Below are 18,781 nucleotides of genomic sequence, written 5' to 3' on the forward strand. Positions count from 1 at the left end.
AGGTTGGGGTTCTTCGTCCCAATGTGCATCACTTTACACTTGCCAACATTGAACCACATTTGCCACTTTGTCGCCCACTCACCCAGTTTGGAGAGATCATTTTGGAGCTCCTCACAATCCCTTTTGGATTTCACTACCCGAAAGAGTTTGGTATCATCTGCAAATTTGGCCACCTCGCTGCTTACCCCTGCTTCTAGATCATTTATGAATAAATTAAAAAGCACAAGTCCCAGTACAGATCCCCAGGGGACCCCACTTCTTACTTCACTCCATTGTAAAAACTCTCCATTTATACCTACCCTCTGTTTCCTGACTTTCAACCAGTTAGCAATCCACACATGTACTTGTCCCCTTATCCCATGACCTCTAAGTTTCCTCAGGAGTCTTTGATTAGGAACTCTGTCGAATCTAGGCCCTTTGTGCAAAGGAAACTTGCTAGAATCCATCTTCATCTGTAACCAATAAGCAGATAGTATCCATTGGTGGTTTCTGTACACTTGCCATAAATTTCAAGAGAGCAGTTGCCTGGAAGGAAAAGTATCCACATTCTATTAGTAGTCCCTTGACCAATGTTGTCATGAAACATTATTGTAATGGAAGCACAAAAGAGATGGAGATGGGATGTCCACAGACAGAATTTAATCCTAAAGTATTGGTCTATGACCTTGACCTTATATAGAAGCATGATTTTCTCCTGCAAAGGGCAATTCAGTGTTGTGGGAAATTTTAGATATGTGTACATATGTGTTGTGGGAAATTGTAAATATGTGTACACACTCATGCTTAAACCATTAGCAGAACAGAAGCTGATTGTTTTGGAATGTTTTGACAATATAATGTCACAAAATTTTTATTAGGTAAGAAATTTGGATATTGGCTTGTAATGCCTGACACTACCATGAAAAACTGACCCTAGATTTCAATATCACTCCATGGGTGATCCTTTTATTTATTATTCTAGCTTTGGACTAGATTAATGATCTTCACTGTTTTTCAAGTGAGGACTATTTTGGCCAAAAGAAAAAAGAAAAAGCCTTCAAAGTGAGAACCAATTCTCACTGTGCTGACCCCTTCACAGTACTATACTTTTCTCAGTGCTGGGAGGGCCATTTAAAAATGACAGGACCCTCTCTTAGGAGCTCTGTGGGGAAAGCTCTCAGAAGGGTTACAGAACTCTATCCCCACCTTCCAATATGGTGCAGAATTCTGGTGCAGAACTTCCCAGAACTCCATCCCCACCTTCCCAGATGGTACAGAGGCTCAATCAGGCTCTGTTGCCCTTAAAAGACCCCCACCCCACCCCAGTGCTGGACAACACAGTAAGAATGGTTGCCTGCACATGGTGCCAGGGGGACAGTGCAGAGTATTCAGCTTCAGCTGAAACTTCACATAGGATCAATAAACAATTAATCATGGAGCCACAGTTAGGGTTGATGGGGATCACCACTGGCCCACAACACTTACGATGAACAACTCTGGGTTAGATGGACCAGCCTGTCTACTCAAAAGTGGCAGCAGCTCTCCCACATCTCAAGCAAAGGTGTTTTCCTGATCTGCTATAACATCTGTGAAACTGCCGATACCATGGACTTGAACCTGTAACTGTCCACATGCTAAATATGTGCACTAAGCTATATGGCTTTTCCTTACATTCTGTCTGAAAGTAAAGTGTAAAATATACATAATAATTCAAGTTAAGAGTGCTCTTGAAGGAGCAATTGACTAAAAAGGAAGGAAATCAAAGGCCAAGTATTTTTTCAAAGTATTTCCGAAACCAGGGAAACAAAACCATCTAGGAGAAGTCCATATTGACCTTGTTCGAAAGAGAGGGAGGTGGTGGTGGTAATATTATTATTATTATTATTATTATTATTATTATTATTATTATTATTATTATTATTATTCCTTGTTTACACAGTCAGACAGGTGTCATTGACTGGTTTGTTTTATCCAGACATCAAGTACATCTCAAGGACCTGGGATACCAGAAATTTGTTATCAATATTTTTGTTATAGGTATCACCACAAAATGTAGGCTGTTACCAGTAAAGTTGTTTTCTGTAGTTGGCTAGTGGTGATTTCTGTGGCCCCTATGGTGTTGAGGTGCTCTTCAAGATGTTTTGGAATTGCATCTAGGGTGCCAGTTACTACTGGGATTATTTTGGTCTCCTTCTGCCACAGCCTTTCAATTTCAATTTGTAGATCTTTGTATTTTGTTATTTTTTCTGTTTCTTTTTTTTATTCTGCTGTCACCTGGTATTGCTATGTTGATTATTTTGACTTGTTTTTCTTTCTTCTCGACTACAGTTATATCTGGTGTATTGTGTGGCAGATGTTTGTCTGTTTGTAGTCGGAAGTCCCATAATATTTTTGCATCTTCATTTTCGACAACTTTTTCAATTGTATGGTCCCACCAATTTTTGGCTACAGGTAGCTTGTATTTTTTTGCAGATGTTCCAGTGTATCATCCCTGCTACCTTGTCATGCCTTTATTTGTAGTCAGTTTGTGCGATCTTTTTACAACAGCTGATTAGGTGGTCCACTGTTTCATCTGCTTCTTTACAGAGGCGGCACTTGCTATTTGTTGTTGATTTTTTGACTTTTGCTCTTATTGCATTTGTTCTTAGTGCCTGTTCTTGTGCAGCCAGTATTAAACCCTCTGTTTCTTTCTTCATGTTGCCTGTCTTGAGTCACTGCCAGGTCTTGGTGATGTTTGATTTTCTGTTTATATTGTGCAAATATTGACCATGTAGTGGCTTGTTTTTCCATTTTTCTGCTCGGTTCTTTACTTGTTCTTTCTTGTAGGCCTGCTTGGTTTCATTAGTGTTTAATAATTTCTCATTGTTGACCATTTTAAGTGCATCTTCTTCACTGTCCTTGATATATTCTTCAAGGCCTCTTTTCTCCTCCCCTGCTGTTTGATGGACTTGCAGCATTCCTCTTCCACCTGAGCTGCGAGGGTGGTAGAGCCTATCTACATCACTGCGGGGGTGCAGAGCATGATTGTTGGTCATTATTTTCCTGGTCTTACGATCTAGCATCTCTAGCTCTGCCTGGGTCCAGTCTATTATTCCTGCAGTGTATCTAATGATGGGTATAGCCCAGGTGTTTATGGCTTGTATGTTGTTCCCGCCATTGAGTTTGGACTTGAGGATTTTTCTAATTCTCCTGATGTATTCACTTCCAATTTTTCTTTTAACTTCAGTTTGTGTGATGTTATCAGCCTGGAGAATGCCCAAGTATTTGTAAGGTTCTTTCTCTTCCAGGTTCTTGATCTTGCTTCCATTGGGCAGTTCTATTCCTTCTGTTTTTCTTATTTTCCCTCCATTCATTATTAATGCAGCACACTTGTCTAGTCCAAACTCCATTGCTATATCGCTACTGAATATACGGACAGTGCTTAGCAGTGATTCAATTTCTGACTGGGATTTTCCATACAACTTCAGATCATCCATGAACAGCAGATGGTTGATTTTACTTGATGTTTTAGATGTTTGGTATCCGAGGCCTGTTTTGTTGAGTATTTGTGAAAGTGGTGTCATGGCGATTACAAACAACAGAGGGGATAGTGAGTCCCCTTGGAAAATGCCTCTTCTAATGCTAACCTGTCCAAGTGTCTCGCCATTGATTGTTAACTGTGTACTCCACATGCTCATTGCTTTTTTTATAAATATCTGAATGTTTTTGCTGACACCAGTTGTTTCTAAACATTTTAGTATCCATGTGTGAGGCAATGAATCGAAGGCTTTCTTGTAGTCAATCCATGCAACACTTAGATTGGTTTTTCTTCTCTTGCAGTTTTCTAAAATCATTTTGTCAATCAGCAGCTGGTCTTTTGTGCCTCTGGTGTTCGGGCAATTTCCTTTCTGTTCAACTGGAAGCTGTTTGTTAGTTAATAAGTGTTGCATCACTTCATCTGCTATTATTCCAGTTAATAATTTGAACATGGTTGGAAGGCAGGTTATTGGTCTATAATTACTTGGAACTGCACCTTTTGCTGGGTCTTTCATGATGAGATGAGTTTTCCCAGTTGTTAGCCTTTGTTCAATATCACCTCCTTGCAAAATGTGATTGAACTGTTTTGATAGCTGTTTATGAAGGCTTGTTAGGTGTTTAAGCCAAAAGCCATGCAGTTCATCATCACCTGGCGCAGTCCAATTTTTAATTTTCTTTGCTCTTTCACTTATTAATTCTGGTGTTATTATTAGATCTTGCATTTGTTGGTTACATTTCTTGACCTCTTTCATCCAGCCTGCTTTTTTATTATAATCTATTGGATTGTCCCATAATTTCTGCCAGAATTGCACTGTTTCTTCTTCATTTGGTGTTTCGATGTTTCTTGCAGTTTCTCCTTCTATGCTTTTGTAGAAATGTTTCTGATTCAACTGGAATTGGAGATTCTGCCTGTGTTGTGTAATTCTGGCTTCATACATGCTAATCTTCTTTGACACTGCTGTTATTTGCTGCTTTATTATTTTTAGGACTTCTCTAATTTTCCTTGAATCTAGGTGGTATTTTTGGATCAGATACTCTTTGGTGTTTTCATTCTTCAGCTTCTTGTCTTTCATATCTTTCAATTTACTAGCATCTGATCTAAGCCTGGAGATTTTATTTTCTAATCTAATCTTCCATTTAGGTGATGTACTGCTTTCTTTTTTTACAGGTCCACTGATCTTATATCCGAGCTCTTGTGTTGTTATTGTTACTGCACTGTACATTAGTTGGTTTGTTTCTTGCAAATTATTGGTTGTTATCTCTGCAAATGCAGCATTGACATCATCATCATCATCATCATCATTTATTAATAAATTAATACATATCAGAAGAAATCAGTGTGTACTGTAGAAAGAAAGCTGAAAGCAAAAATAGTTATAATCAGCAATATAGGACAAGTATCTTCAAACATGTAACTACCAAAATCTCTGAATGAACAAAAGGAATGAGCTGATTAGCCATACCTGTACACTTGCATGCTTTGTCCAACATAGAGGCTATTCCCATGTGCAGCCTAACCTAGGCTAGGGAAGCCCAGCTTGGGTTAGGCTGCACATGAGAACCGCTGGGATCGAGCCCAATCACGGCAAGGCAGCACCGCCCAGTACCGCTTTTAAACCCAGCTCTTGGCTGGGATTTCGTGTGAACCTTTAATCTGGGCTCAGGGATCATGTGTTCATGAGGTCTGTGTTCAGCCCAGAAGACACAGAGACTAGAGCACCTGTCTTGTAGGGGAATCCCCCAATGCATTGTGCATGCCACTCGGTTCATTGTGGGATATCAGGAAGCTGGATGATGCATCCTGGCCTCCGGGGCTCCACGCTGCGGCATGCAATGCAGATCATCTGGGAGCATGGTCTGCACTCCCAGCTACAGACCAGCACTCATCTGGGGGGAAGGTGAGTTCAACCAGCCTTTCCTACCATCCAAATGCCACCGCACCCACCCAGTTGTGTGCATGACCTCTCTGTCTAGTTGGAAGCATATACAAAAACTTATGGTATGATAGCAAAATTGCTCCTTTCTCAACTCCAAGAGGCACTGTCTTCTACAGCTGACTCTTTCTTCCCAAATACTTATAATAAATTCTGCCTAATTGATAACCAAATTTAATCATAGGAGGATATCTTCAGTTTGCATTCAAATAAGGCTGTCCTTTGTCTAAATAAGTTTTCCGTGGTTGATAATTCATGTTTTAGTTCAAAATGTTTAAAAATGAAATTCAGGCAGGGTTCGATGAAATGTAGACTACGAATTACAGTGTGTATTTAATATAAAAGTCATGCATTATTCATGTTTGCAATCTGAATAACTTTGAATTTAGCATTCCAGCTCATCTTTCCTTTGATGAATGATTAATTATTAAAATATAATATTGTCAGCATATGGCACAAAAAAAATCCTTGAAACTAGAAGATGAGCTTCACTCTACTGCCAAATATGTGATAAAAGGATATAACATATTTGCATAGTGCATTTTGTAGTATATTGGTCTGGCATCTAAAATACAATTTATGATTTTGAGTACTAAACATAAATAGGCATCCTAATTTTTAGATGTGAACATACATGACACAGCTTGCACGCATGCGCACACAGTTACTAGGTATTAAAGAAGATTAAGCATTGCAATGTATAGAGAGGCTGCTGAATACCTCCCCCTCCCCCTTTTTTTTGGCAATGCAAAGTCTACACAGATTTCCTTAAGACTGGGCTTTTGTTAGACATCAAACATAACCTTATCCTAGCATTCAAACAGATATATGTTTACTTGAAAAACAACCACTCTCCTGTCAGATAGTACATTCATAGCTATTCAGTTTGCTATGCAGACAGTTTTTAGTAGTTTTTAAAAGATGTTGTTGTGAAAGTATCATGGACCCCTATTGGCTATTCCAGAAAGTGCAAGTGTTGCCCTGTAATGAGAAGGGCTATGTAGGGACATGCTGTTGCTACTTCAGTCTTGGAGAAACTGAAGTGCATGCAAGAAACTTAATCTGAAGTTTTGGAGTGTAGTGTCGTAAATCTGTCAGGCTAGCCAGACGGAGCATAATACAGGCAGAGGCAGAAGTAGAATAGCAAAGTCTTACAGGACGAAATTTTCCAAACCAGGTTCAGTCTGAGTCAAATCCAGTCAATCCAACAAGAGTCCAAATTGTCCACGGGCAAGGTCAACACAGTCTAGGGTCCAAACACAGTCAAGGCAATACACGAACACAGCCGATTAGCTCACAGGAAATTGATGTTGCTATCAGCAGGGTAGCTGTGGTGCAGTCATCTTAAATAGGCTGACCCCTGGTGCTATTAATCAAGAGTTCCTGAGTCAGCAGCTTTGCCTGTTGTTCTACGCATGCAGTTCCTTAACTCTTGCTATCTCTTGGACCAACGCCTCTCCACAGCTGAGACCGGTTGCGCCTCCTCCACAAGAGCTGTCTCACCCGGCCCTAACTCATTTTCAACTTCCCGTGCATCAGACCCACTCTCTTTTGCAACTTCTGGTCCTTGTCCTCCCTCCTCTGCTGTAACCTCTGTCCCCACCTCGGAGTCTTCCAGCATGCCCATGACATGTAGGAGAGGGTTAGAAACATTACTTTGAGTTTTAGACAGTGAGTGCATCTAAAGTCCCAAGCAGGGACATAGCAGGATTGAAGTGAGCTGTGGGACAAAAGGTGAAGATGGCCCCCTGCCTTCTCCTCCCCACCCCAGTGTCTTTGCTATATGGACAATAACTATATGGACATGGTGAAAAACAAAACATTCTCGGCATGTCCTTTCTCTTGCTCCTATGCATTTAATATCACTCAGTTCCTACACTCTGATAGGAGCCTGAAGCTTGCCAGTGAGTCAGGGAAGAAGGAGGAAAGAGCAAAGAGCATGCTGTTTCCCAGCCAGTGGGGCCCCCTTCCTCATGCACCCAGGGCTATTTACTCCTCCACCCCACCACCCACCTTTGATCAATTTTGTTACATCCCTGGTCCCAAGCAATGGGAAGTGGGGTGGTTGCCTCAAGTAGCAGATAATTGAGGTGCTCGTGAGGCGGCAGGATGCCCTCCTCCCCCATTTAAAACAAGGTGTTCTAGAAGAACTAATCAGCCTGCTTTTCTTTCTCTGTCTCTACAACTAGACTACATTTGGATCAAATTGAGGCCCACAAGCTAGATCTCTTGCACCTCAAATGTTCACACATCTGCCATCTTGGATTGGGGTGGATGACATCATTACACCATTGAGGTGTCCATGTGTGTCACTCACTACAACTGTACCAGATTTGGTCCAAATTGGTTAGACAGTACTCGAGTTAGTTCATTTACACCTCAAAAATTCACACATCCACCATCTTGGATCGGGGTGGTTGACATCATCACAAACTATGCCATTGAGGTGTTCCCATGTGCCCCTGCAGCTGTAGCAAATTTTGTTCAAATCAGATAAGCGGTTCACAAGTTAGCTCGCTTGCGCCTCAAAGTTTACGAGTTTGCCATCTTGAATCAGGGTGGATGCCATCATCACAGGCTATGCCATTGAGGTGTCCCTGTGTGTTACTCACCGCAACTGTACCTAATTTGGTTCAAATTGGTTAGATAGTCCCCACATTAGCCTGCTTGCACCTCAGATGTTCACATGGCTGCCATCTTGAATTGGAGTGGAAGACATTATCACAAACTATGCCACTGAGGTTTTCCCATGTGCCCCTACAGCTGTAGCAAATTTGATTCAAATCGGTTAGGCTGTTCACAAGTTAGCCAACTTGCGCCTCAAAAGTTTATTCATCTGCCATCTTGGACCAGGGTGGATGATATCATCACAAGTTGTTGAGGTGGCCCTATGTTTCCCTACAACTGTACCTGATTTGATTCATATTGATCCAAGCATTGCAAAGTTGATGGTGGGGGACACACCGACAGACACACACACACACACACACACACACACACAGAATGCCAGGTGATTTCATAAGCCTACTGGAAAGTAGGCTTAAAAGGGGGAAAGAGAGGAAAGAGGTGCACACAAGGAGGGCAGCATTTAGTGCCCTGCCTCAGTCACACTGAGGTCTTGAGCTGGCCCCAAGGCAATTTTTCCCTTTATCTCCTCCATAGTACTCTGTATATTAGGTTGAGTGTGTGAGTGTGGCTGCACTTCACTGTATGACCCTTTTCAGCAGCCTACCTACAGGGCTCTGTGGTCAGCAGAGGTCAATACTGACTCGACGGCACGCTTTACCTTTACCTACCACCCAAACCAGCAATAGCCTTGCCACAGCACTCTATGAAAAAGGCAGCTGCTTTTTATTTGATTTTTGTCCTCCCCCCCCCCTCCGTTGTTGTTGTTGTTGTTTCTCGCAGTCCTTGAAAATAAAAATGCTAGATGTGCTATCTAGGACAGAAGAGAGGAAATGCACAGCCTTCCAAAAACTCTGGAGTGGAAGCAGTGGTTCACCTAGGTACTTTTGGAGCCTGGACCTAAAGGCCGTTGGAGCCCTCTGCCCTACTGCTGCAAGTTAAGCATAATCACCTAAAGGCCTTTGGAGCCCCTCCCCCCACTGCAAGTTAAGCATCATTCTCCCCTCTACACACACACACACACACACACACTGTGATACGCGTAATATTTTTAACATGTGGGCTCTTGAGGGCACAAACAGCAACTCAACTCACAACAATATAATAAAACAAGTATATTTATGCAAATATTCATTAGCAGAACCATTTCAATATGCAACTTAACGTATTCCCATCCCAAGTATTTCTTTACCCATTCCCCACTCTGTCTCTAAAGGATCCAATATTAAATCAACTGAATTTGAAAGAATGTAAAAATGTAAAAAAAAACCCCAAGGTAATTTGTGGGGAGGGAGATCTTGGGATTTTGTTGCTTTTTAATGCGACTTGAGGGCTGGGTGGGAAAGAGGACTTACCATTCAGAAAGGCAGGCAAGACGGAGCTGCTTTGTTTTTCTCTTGCAGAGTTGCAATAAATGTCCTTGAACAAAAGATTGTTTTTAAAGAAAAAACTATGACAATATTTCTCACTGACCTACACGTACCATATTTTGCATTGAGAATCCTGGCACTTAAATTATCTGAATGCACTATTTTTACACACACACACACACACACACACACACACACACACACACACGAAGTTACTTACCACAGACCTACACATACCATATTTTTCATCGAGAGTCCTGGCACTTAAATTACCTGAATGTACTATTTTTTACACCAGAACACACTCAGAGAAAGTTGGAAACTTTTTCCCCCCAAAGGAAGAGATTCTGAATAAGATACTTCCCACTGACTTGCAGAGAGTTACTACATTTTGCTTGGACAGTCCTGCCACTTAAATTAGCTGAATGCACAACATTTTACACCAGAACATGCTCAGGGAATATCTACCCCTACTGCTCCTCTAAAGAGAATATCTTACAGTGCTCACATGTTGCTTCCCATCCAAATGCAAACCAAGGTGGAGCAACAGGTGCAATGTATGCTTGCTACAAGCAAAATTTACTGACCAAAATTTATTGAAACCAAAAGTACACACACATCACCCCTCTATTTCTACTATCCTGAGGAATAAAAGAAAGAAAGAAGACAGAAACAGCATCAACCTCTCCCCACCCTGCTTCAAAAGAAAAGCGGGGCGGGGGGAGGCAAAAACAAAAACTGAATAGGAGGGGTGGGGTAAGGTTTTGCAGGAGTATTGGAGAATGAAAAGTTTTTTAAAAAAAACTATTTTCTGTTTTTCTCTCTTTCTCTTTTTCCTCTTACTCTGTCACTTCTTTGCAAGTATGTGTTTTCTTTCTTTTTTTGGTGTAGCTTTGTTCTCATTCTGTGTGTGTGTGTCTGTGTCTGTGTGTCTGTCTGTCTGTCTGTCTGTCTGTCTGTCTTCATTACCACCCATCCCCATTTTACTCACATGGAAAGTCTCTTTTTTCCTTTGATTTTTAAACTTGGCTCACTCCTTTAGATTACCGGTGAGCAGCTGTGAGAAACTGTTCAAACTAGAGATGGGGTGGAGCACATGATACAAAAACGCTGGGTAGCCAGTGGGCTGCCTGCTTTTTAAAAAAAATATTATTATTTTACATTTATATCCTGCTCTTCCTCCAAGGAGCCCGGAGTGGTGTACTACATACTTCCGTTTCTCCTCACAACAACCCTGTGAAGTAGGTTAGACTGAGAGAGAAGTGACTGGCCCAGGGCCACCCGCAGGGGCGTATCTAGGGTAGGGCAGGCAGGGCACGTGCCCCAGGCGTCACTTGAAGGGGGCGCCATTTTGTAAAATTAAAAAAAAATTTTAAAGGCCACCGAAAACAAAATGGCCACTGTGCATGCTCAAATGGCCTCTGTGAGGCCCTAGGCCATGCCAGGCCTCACAGAGGCCATTTGAGCTTGCATGGCAGCCATTTTGTTTTCAGCGGATGGATATATATATCCACCGCACATGCTCAAATGGTCCCTGTAAAGCCCTAGAGGCCAGCGAGGGGAGGGGGAACCTTTGCAGTCCCACCCCACAGCCTTTAGGAAGCCCCTGAAGGGGCTATAGGTATTTTTAAAATTTTAATATAATATAAGTCACTGTACACATATTCAGTTTGGCACTATGTACAGAGAATCAGGGCTTGTGAATAATGAGCTGAAGCTTATGAGCTAGGATTGTATTCATTTGGTCTTACTTTGCTTCTTGTGACAATTGAGTTAAATGTGATGTCTTAATAATATGGCTATTAATGGTGAGTTTGTCTTTGATTCAGTGTGAAATCCTTAGTATTAAGGCCCACTGGGAGTTTCTTGCTCTCTTTCTCTCATTTTAACTGTCTTTCTGAAATATATTATAGATATATAAAATAGAATATATTCCAAGCAGTGACACAGTTTACTCTGCATATCCTTTAATTATTTTCAGAGTATCTGGGAAAAGCCAAATTCTCCATTTATTTTTAAAACTTATGTAATAGTGATGCTACAATGCATAGTAGAGAATTAGACAGGCACTTCTGTTTAGTTTTCCAAGTACACCTCCACATAGTATTTGGGTATTTCATGAGCCCCAGCATACTGAAATTTGTAGTTTTCCAGCACTTTTTGGTCTGGCTACACCCACAGCTAAATAGTTTTTGAAATATTAAAAGATTAACGAGCTTGACTTGTATTTTTGAGCTGATATTATGGTAAAGTTATCTGAAAGATGGGTGTCGGATGTTTGAACAGGGGGTGCAATTCCAGTGCTTGCCCTAGGCACTATTTTCCCTAGATACGCCTCTGGTCACCCAGCTAGTATCGTGGCTGAATGGGGATTTGAACTCGGGTCTCCCCGGTCCTAGTCCAGCACTCTAACCACTACTTGCAATTAGAAGGCAGCTCCTGAAGCCGGAAAAGCAAAGCTTGATTGGTTGAGACGCTCTCTATCCTACACATTCCCAACACACAGTCAGTAGGTGTGCTGGCAGCAGTAGCAGCCACCAAGAAGGCAGAGCTGGGCCTGACTGGGTGATTTGGAGGCCCTCCCCCCAGACAGTGGGGGCTGTGAGGCCACGAACCTGGTCCCCAAAGTCTGTGGGGAACGCCTATGAATGGAGGACCACAACACAGCTGTAGTCATTGGAAAAGGCACCAGGAGAAGCCCTTGGTTAATTTCATTTTATTTAAGGAAGACTCACTCTCGCTCTCGCTCTCTGAATTATGTAAACTCCTCTCAGGTAGAGTCTTGTGTAGCAAGCATGACTTGTCCCCTTAGCTAAGCTGGGTCCACCCTGGTTGCATATGAATGGGAGACTAGAAGTGTGAGCACTGGAAGATATTCCCCTCAGGGGATGGAGCCGCTCTGGGAAGAGCAGAAGGTTTCAAGTTCCTTCCCTGGCAGCATCTCCAAGATAGGGCCGAGAGAGATTCCTGCCTGCAACCTTAGAAAAGCCTCTGCCAGTCTGTGAAGACAATACTGAGCTAGATAGACCAATGGTCTGACTCAGTATATGGCAGCTTCCTATGTTCCTGTCATTGCTAAGCACCATCAGTGAATGACAGCCCACTGAATCAGTCACTGAGCTGTCTCAAATTTTGTACAAAAAGAGACAAAAATTCTGTGACTCATTTCGGTTAGCTTGTTGTGAGGCCAGAAGGAGAGTCTATACTGCCCTTTTGTGTGGGGATAGAAGAAAAGCATGCTCTCTTCTGGATCAATTTCAATAGCATGCTCTCTTCAACGCGATCAATTTCATAGCAATTTCTCAGCCTCAGTTTGGTTCAGACATAAGCCAAGTGCACACTTCTAATTTGAACCCCCACCCCCTCCCCACCCGCCCCCGAAATAGTCTTAGTTTAGCAAGAATTTTATATTTACCAATTATCAGCCTATTTTGAAAATCAAATGGAGGATGAAAAGCACTCAGGCTGCATTTCACATATTGGGTATGCACATTTTCTCCTACATGTAGATGAACTCTCTATACAAAAACTGTAATGTGTGAAGTGCCCCTGGGCTATAGAAGCAGCAGCAGCAGGGATTTAAGATGAACCACCTTCCGTAGTTATACGTGGGGAGGTTTGGATGTGTCTTTTTCTTGGCCTAAGCCTCTTTTTGAGAACTGTGATGAAAATATCTCTCTCACAGACATTACCTGAGTGTGCATTCAGATTGAGGAGGCCAGACCTTCATCAGAAGTATGTTGCTTCTGAATAAGGAGTTCTGATTTTTAGTTGTACTTGCCTGTTCTCCACGAATTTGTGTAATCCTTTTTAAAGCCATCCACACTCGTGATCGTTGCCACATCTTTTGGCAATGAATTCTTTAATGTATTTAATAATGCAATACTTTCATTCATTTATTCTGAACCTGAATGTATTTCTAGAATTTGTAGTTTACAAAACGTTTTGAACATGTTAGATACCCTAATAACTGGGACAAAACAACAACCAAACAAACCCTGAAGTTTGCACTACAATGTATATCAAACCAATCTTGTTGCTCTTACTGAATATATAAAATATTTCCAGAAAGAATCCAGAAAGACAGAGCCTTGCAAGAGAAATAAGCTTTCACAGCATGGAAGAAGCTCCAGTGCTGGGACCAACTCTAGGCATAAAGCACTTAATAAGCACCTTGCTGTTACCTTTTTCATAGCTATAGTAGGAAATCCGGCCAGTTAATCATGAGAACCATGGGGGATAACTGTGAAAGTAGAGATCTGCTCTTGCCAATGCCCATTTCCTTTTCTTTGTGATTTTGTTTTATTCATCCCAAATGTAGATTTTAGCAAAGCTTATATATGTTAGTTGGTTTATAAAATGATGTCCCTTTTACCAAAGATATGATTTGTGGTATCTAAGAACAAAAAAAGAGTTAAATCAAATGAATGTAAAGCCTTCTATCTCTGAATATCATTGAGCTGGGCATTTTTATTTTTTTATTGACCATGCAACTTGCATCTACTCAAATCTGTTCTATCAGTTCATGGGGGAAACTAGCAGATCATCCTCTGGCTCAGTAAGAGGAAGATAACTTGATTCCTGGCTATCCCAAATTCAATTCTTTCATATTATTGTCTTGCTAATATGTAGGAAATAAATAAATAAAACAAAAAACCTACGCAGGGTGGCCAAACCACAAAGATTTTTAATTCTTTTTCACTTTTGCTATGGTTAGCATGACTGGTTTTATCTTGCTTGGTTGACCTGAAGAAATATATCCCCTCACAAAAGCCCTAAAATGCTACTTTCTTAGAAACTAGTATACAGAAGAACAAAATGGCTACTCCTCAGTGATGTTCTTTTTATGCTGACTCTTGGAACATACCTACTAGGGGTGTGCAATTCGGATTTTCGGTGTTTCGATTCGAATCCAAAAATAGGCTGATAATTGGTATATATAAAATTCTTGCCAAACTAAGACCATTTCGATTCGGGTCTGAATCGAAACACCCCAAATTCATTTTTTGGTCTGAATCTGACCCATCCGAATCACCCCAAATTCTGTTCGGATCTGAATTAATCCAAATCTGAATCAATTTGGATCAAGAAAACGGGTCCCAGGGCCAAAAGAGTGGGGTGGGGTGGTAGTGCCTAGTGGGTGGAGGCTACCACTCAAATTGCAGAGGGATTGGGCAAAGGGAAAATACAAAATACAATACAAAGCAGCTTAAAAACTCATTTTAAAATAAGTTAAAATCAGATCAAATTTGAATATTATATTCCGGCCATGTAAGATAGATCAAGACTTATAGGACTGTCTGGCACTTTAAAGTAACATTAAGGTGCTTGAGTGTGGTACACTTGAGGATGCCTTCAGAGTGAAATTCTTCTTGTGTGCATATCGTTGTGAACCCATGTGGAATTCCAGGATTGTAAGTTATAGGGGTATGTCACTGTGCGTTTAAAGTGCTGTCTTTAATTTCTAGGTAGTAGCAAATGGTCTAGGCATTCCAAAACAAAAAACAAAAAACCAGACTCACAGCATTGCAGTGGAGGCTGTAGGTATGTAAGATAGATTATGACTTATAGGACTGTCTGGCACTTTAAAGTAACAACCTTATTTCCTTATTTATCTATTTCTATTTATTTATTCCTTATTTTTCCCCCAGAGAAAGAGACCTTTTTGGATCCATTTGTGTTAAGAGATCTCCTGCCAGCATCCTTGGGAAGTTATTATCGGTATGCAGGATCCCTGACTACCCCTCCATGCAGTGAGATCGTGGAATGGATTGTTTTTCACATGCCTGTTCCTATTTCTTATCGCCAGGTAGGTTATACCACCAAGGGACTACCAACTTCATTGCTTTTTGTAGTCTGATATTTCTACCCAATTTCATTAATGCAAGTTGTATCTCGATATCAAGCTCTGTTCTTTTTTTCATGGCTACTAAAATTGAATTTTTAGAGTAGAAAGACATTCAGAAATGTTGTTGATAAAAAAAGTTGGCTGGTATTGTTTGATTGTTCTCTAAACATGAGCCACTTGACACAAGAAAATAATAGAACATGACATCCTATTTCCTTCAAAATGATCTTAGCTATTATCATTCTGTTCAGATACGTTTAAACTATGGTCCCAATATTTACATGGAATTCTTTCCTCTTTTTCACTCTTCACATTTCTTCTGTGAAACTCTGCTAAATCCTTTTAGCTGTACACAGTTAGATTTAGTATTTTGAGCTAATTACATTAGGAAATAAATGCTTTTGTTAATTTATCATCTTTGCCTGTTTTTACAACAAGCTCCCATTATGTGCCTCTGGAACTGGTGTACAAATCCTTAAAATTAGTGCAGGGCTGGCTTTATTGTAGATCAAGGCAGTGAGTGGCATTTTCATTGAGAGACGCCCCGGAGTAATAATGTGGAAATATGCAGCTAAGTGTTTAACAATTAAAAAGGCTTTGACATTTAAAACCTTTGTTTTCAAAATATCTCCTTGCTGAAGTCTGTTCTGCCTTTTATTTGCTTATTTTAATACACCTCATTGTAACAGAGGCATCTTAGAAGAGAGCTGTTGATGTAAAAAGTCACGGATGGATCTGGATGAACAAGTGTAAATATTAAATAACTCCCCTCCCATAGAGGTAAATGGAAGCTTCGGGTTATCAGTTATCTCACCACTTCTCAGTCTCAATCATTTTACTCATAAGACATACCAAGATAATTTACCTTTCCACAGGCATTCATGCTATCCTGTCTCCAGCGTCTACTATTGTCAAGAAATTGATAAAATAAAATCAACAGAGATGTTTTCCTTTTGCCACAGAGTTGAATTTTTGTTTTGTTTTCCACTTTAAAGATTGAACTAGCTGGCCCAAGTGCAGAGCATCTATGCCTCTAGTTCTCCCTTTTTCTTCCCTCCCTCCGTTCTTGGCCCCCATCCCTCATTCTCATTCCCCTCCTTCTCGGCCCCTTGTTCTCAGCCCTCCCCCCTCCTCTCCCCTCTCCCCTCCCCTCCCCCTTGGCTATGCCTCCCATTCTCAGCCCATTTCGGGGCTCTCTGCGCAGACGCAGAGAGGCCCAAAATAGGCCGAGTATTGCTTGACCAGTCATTTAGGTGGCAGGAGGGCTCAAAGAAGGAGGTTTCGCCACCCTCTCTCATGCCTGCTTGTCTGTCTTCATGAGTAGGCTGGTTGGAGGCGACGTGCGCTCTCCCACCGGCTCACAGTGGAGGCTGCAGGTTGGAGGTGAAGTGCACTTCTGCTGGACCTCCTCCCCCCCCGGCCGCCACTTACTTTCCCCCCTGCCCACCTGACTGCTTACCGTTTTCTCTCTCCAGGCAGCCATCTGGCCAGCCGCCGCCATTGCCCATCATTTCTTCCCCCTTCCCACCTGCCTACCTGTTCATCTTTCCCCCCGGCTGCCCACCACTTTCTCTTCCCCCCCCCAGCCGCCCATTCACCTTTTCTTCCCCGCCTCTGATGTCACTTTCATCACCCCCTCTTGGCAGCTCGCTTGCGAACTCTCGCAAGAGCTGCCACGCATGAGATTAGCCACATGTACGCCTTAGAGAATTATATAGATAGATAACTGTGTGCTTCCTTTACAGATAATGCCAACATCAATCTAGTTCTGTTAAAATTAAATGCCAACAAATGTTGGCCTCTTTATGGTCAGTGTGTCAGGACTATAATAATTCTACCAGCCTGGTGACCAGTTCATAATTTCTCATGTGACCTAGATAGAAGACCTCACCACCCCTTAGTGTATCACTGAATAGTTGGACACTGGTGGAAAAAAATCAAAAACTCACCTCCTGTTGGTCATATTGGGGATTTATATATACTTTTTGCTCCCCCACCCCCAGTTGCAAAATGCAAGCTGAATTTCTCATAACTTCTTGTATTTTTCACTCCTCTGTATTCTTTTTCTGAACATTCTTTTCACGCCTGCAACCCACTTTGCAAAAGTCTTATCTTTGTTTACAAACCTTTTAATAGTTTTTTTATTGCCACAGGTCAACTGTAGTCTGTCTATCTATCTATCTATCTATCTATCTATCTATCTATATACAGGTGAAACTCGGAAAATTAGAATATCGTGCAAAAGTCCATTAATTTCAGTAATGCAAATTAAAAGGTGAAACTGATATATGAGACAGACGCATTACCTGCAAAGCGAGATAAGTCAAGCCTTAATTTGTTATAATTGTGATGATCATGGCGTACAGCTCATGAAAACCCCAAATCCACAATCTCAGAAAATTAGAATATTACATGGAACCAAGAAGACAAGGATTGAAGAATAGAACAATATCGGACCTCTGAAAAGTATACAGTGTACTGTGCTTGATTGGCCAGCAAACTCGCCTGACCTGACCCCATAGAGAATCTATGGGGCATTGTCAAGAGAAGGATGAGAGACATGAGACCAAACAATGCAGAATTGCTGAAGGCCGCTAATGAAGCATCCTGGTCTTCCATAACACCTCATCAGTGCCACAGGCTGATAGCATCCATGCCACGCCGCACTGAAGCAGTAATTGCTGCAAAAGGGGCCCAAACCAAGTACTGAATACATATGCATGCTTATACTTTTCAGAGGTCCGATATTGTTCTATTCTTCAATCCTTGTCTTCTTGGTTCCATGTAATATTCTAATTTTCTGAGATTGTGGATTTGGGGTTTTCTTGAGCTGTACGCCATGATCATCACAATTATAACAAATTAAGGCTTGACTTATCTCACTTTGCATGTAATGCGTCTGTCTCATATATCAGTTTCACCTTTTAATTTGCATTACTGAAATTAATGGACTTTTGCACGATATTCTAATTTTCCGAGTTTCACCTATATATATATAAACACACACACACACCATTTTAAACATCTATATCTTGCGTTTTTGACATATTTACATTTTTATTGGTTGGTACTGGAAATGTATTGGAAACAAATTGTGGTTTTTTTTCCTGGCAACCAGGTATGTTCAGGGTACCAAATGTTTTTGCTGAAAATCGCAAATGCTTCATCAGTTTCAGTTATGCAGGTTGCTCTCCTAGCAATGGCAAATAAATGCAAGGTTTCAGTATTGGTCAAAAAACAACTTGTAAACCAGTTATTCGCTGGTTTGCACTGTCCAGTGGTTTGCACTGGACATCACCTTACTTCATCTACCTTTTCATATGTACAAAAGGGCATTTGTGAAGGTGGCTTCTATTTCAGAGGAGTTTAGTAATAATTGGTGCAAAAAAGAGCTGTATCAGGGACCCTGAAGGACCAGCATTCCAGCTATGTCTTGTATCTGCAGAGGTAGCTTTCCCTCCCAGCCCCTCTTTATCTCCTCCCACATTTTGTCCATCAAGAGGTAAGTT

The 18,781-nt window shown here is 41.3% G+C and overlaps 1 protein-coding gene across 11 annotated transcripts in view; it reads left to right on the top strand.

The window, feature by feature from the left end:
- Positions 1–18,781, top strand: part of PTPRG (protein tyrosine phosphatase receptor type G) — a 799,529-nt gene that overhangs the window by 566,942 nt on the left and 213,806 nt on the right. For 10 of the 11 annotated variants that reach the window (XM_053287905.1, XM_053287902.1, XM_053287906.1 and 7 more), the window contains one exon: positions 15,076–15,233. In XM_053287905.1, the coding sequence (XP_053143880.1) occupies positions 15,076–15,233 (158 nt within the window). Of the gene's footprint in view, positions 1–14,892; positions 14,969–15,075; positions 15,234–18,781 lie in introns of all 11 variants that reach the window. The other variant, XM_053287913.1, reaches the window with a different exon arrangement.

Source organism: Hemicordylus capensis, chromosome 2 (assembly GCF_027244095.1).
Source record: "Hemicordylus capensis ecotype Gifberg chromosome 2, rHemCap1.1.pri, whole genome shotgun sequence".
NCBI lineage: Eukaryota > Metazoa > Chordata > Lepidosauria > Squamata > Cordylidae > Hemicordylus > Hemicordylus capensis.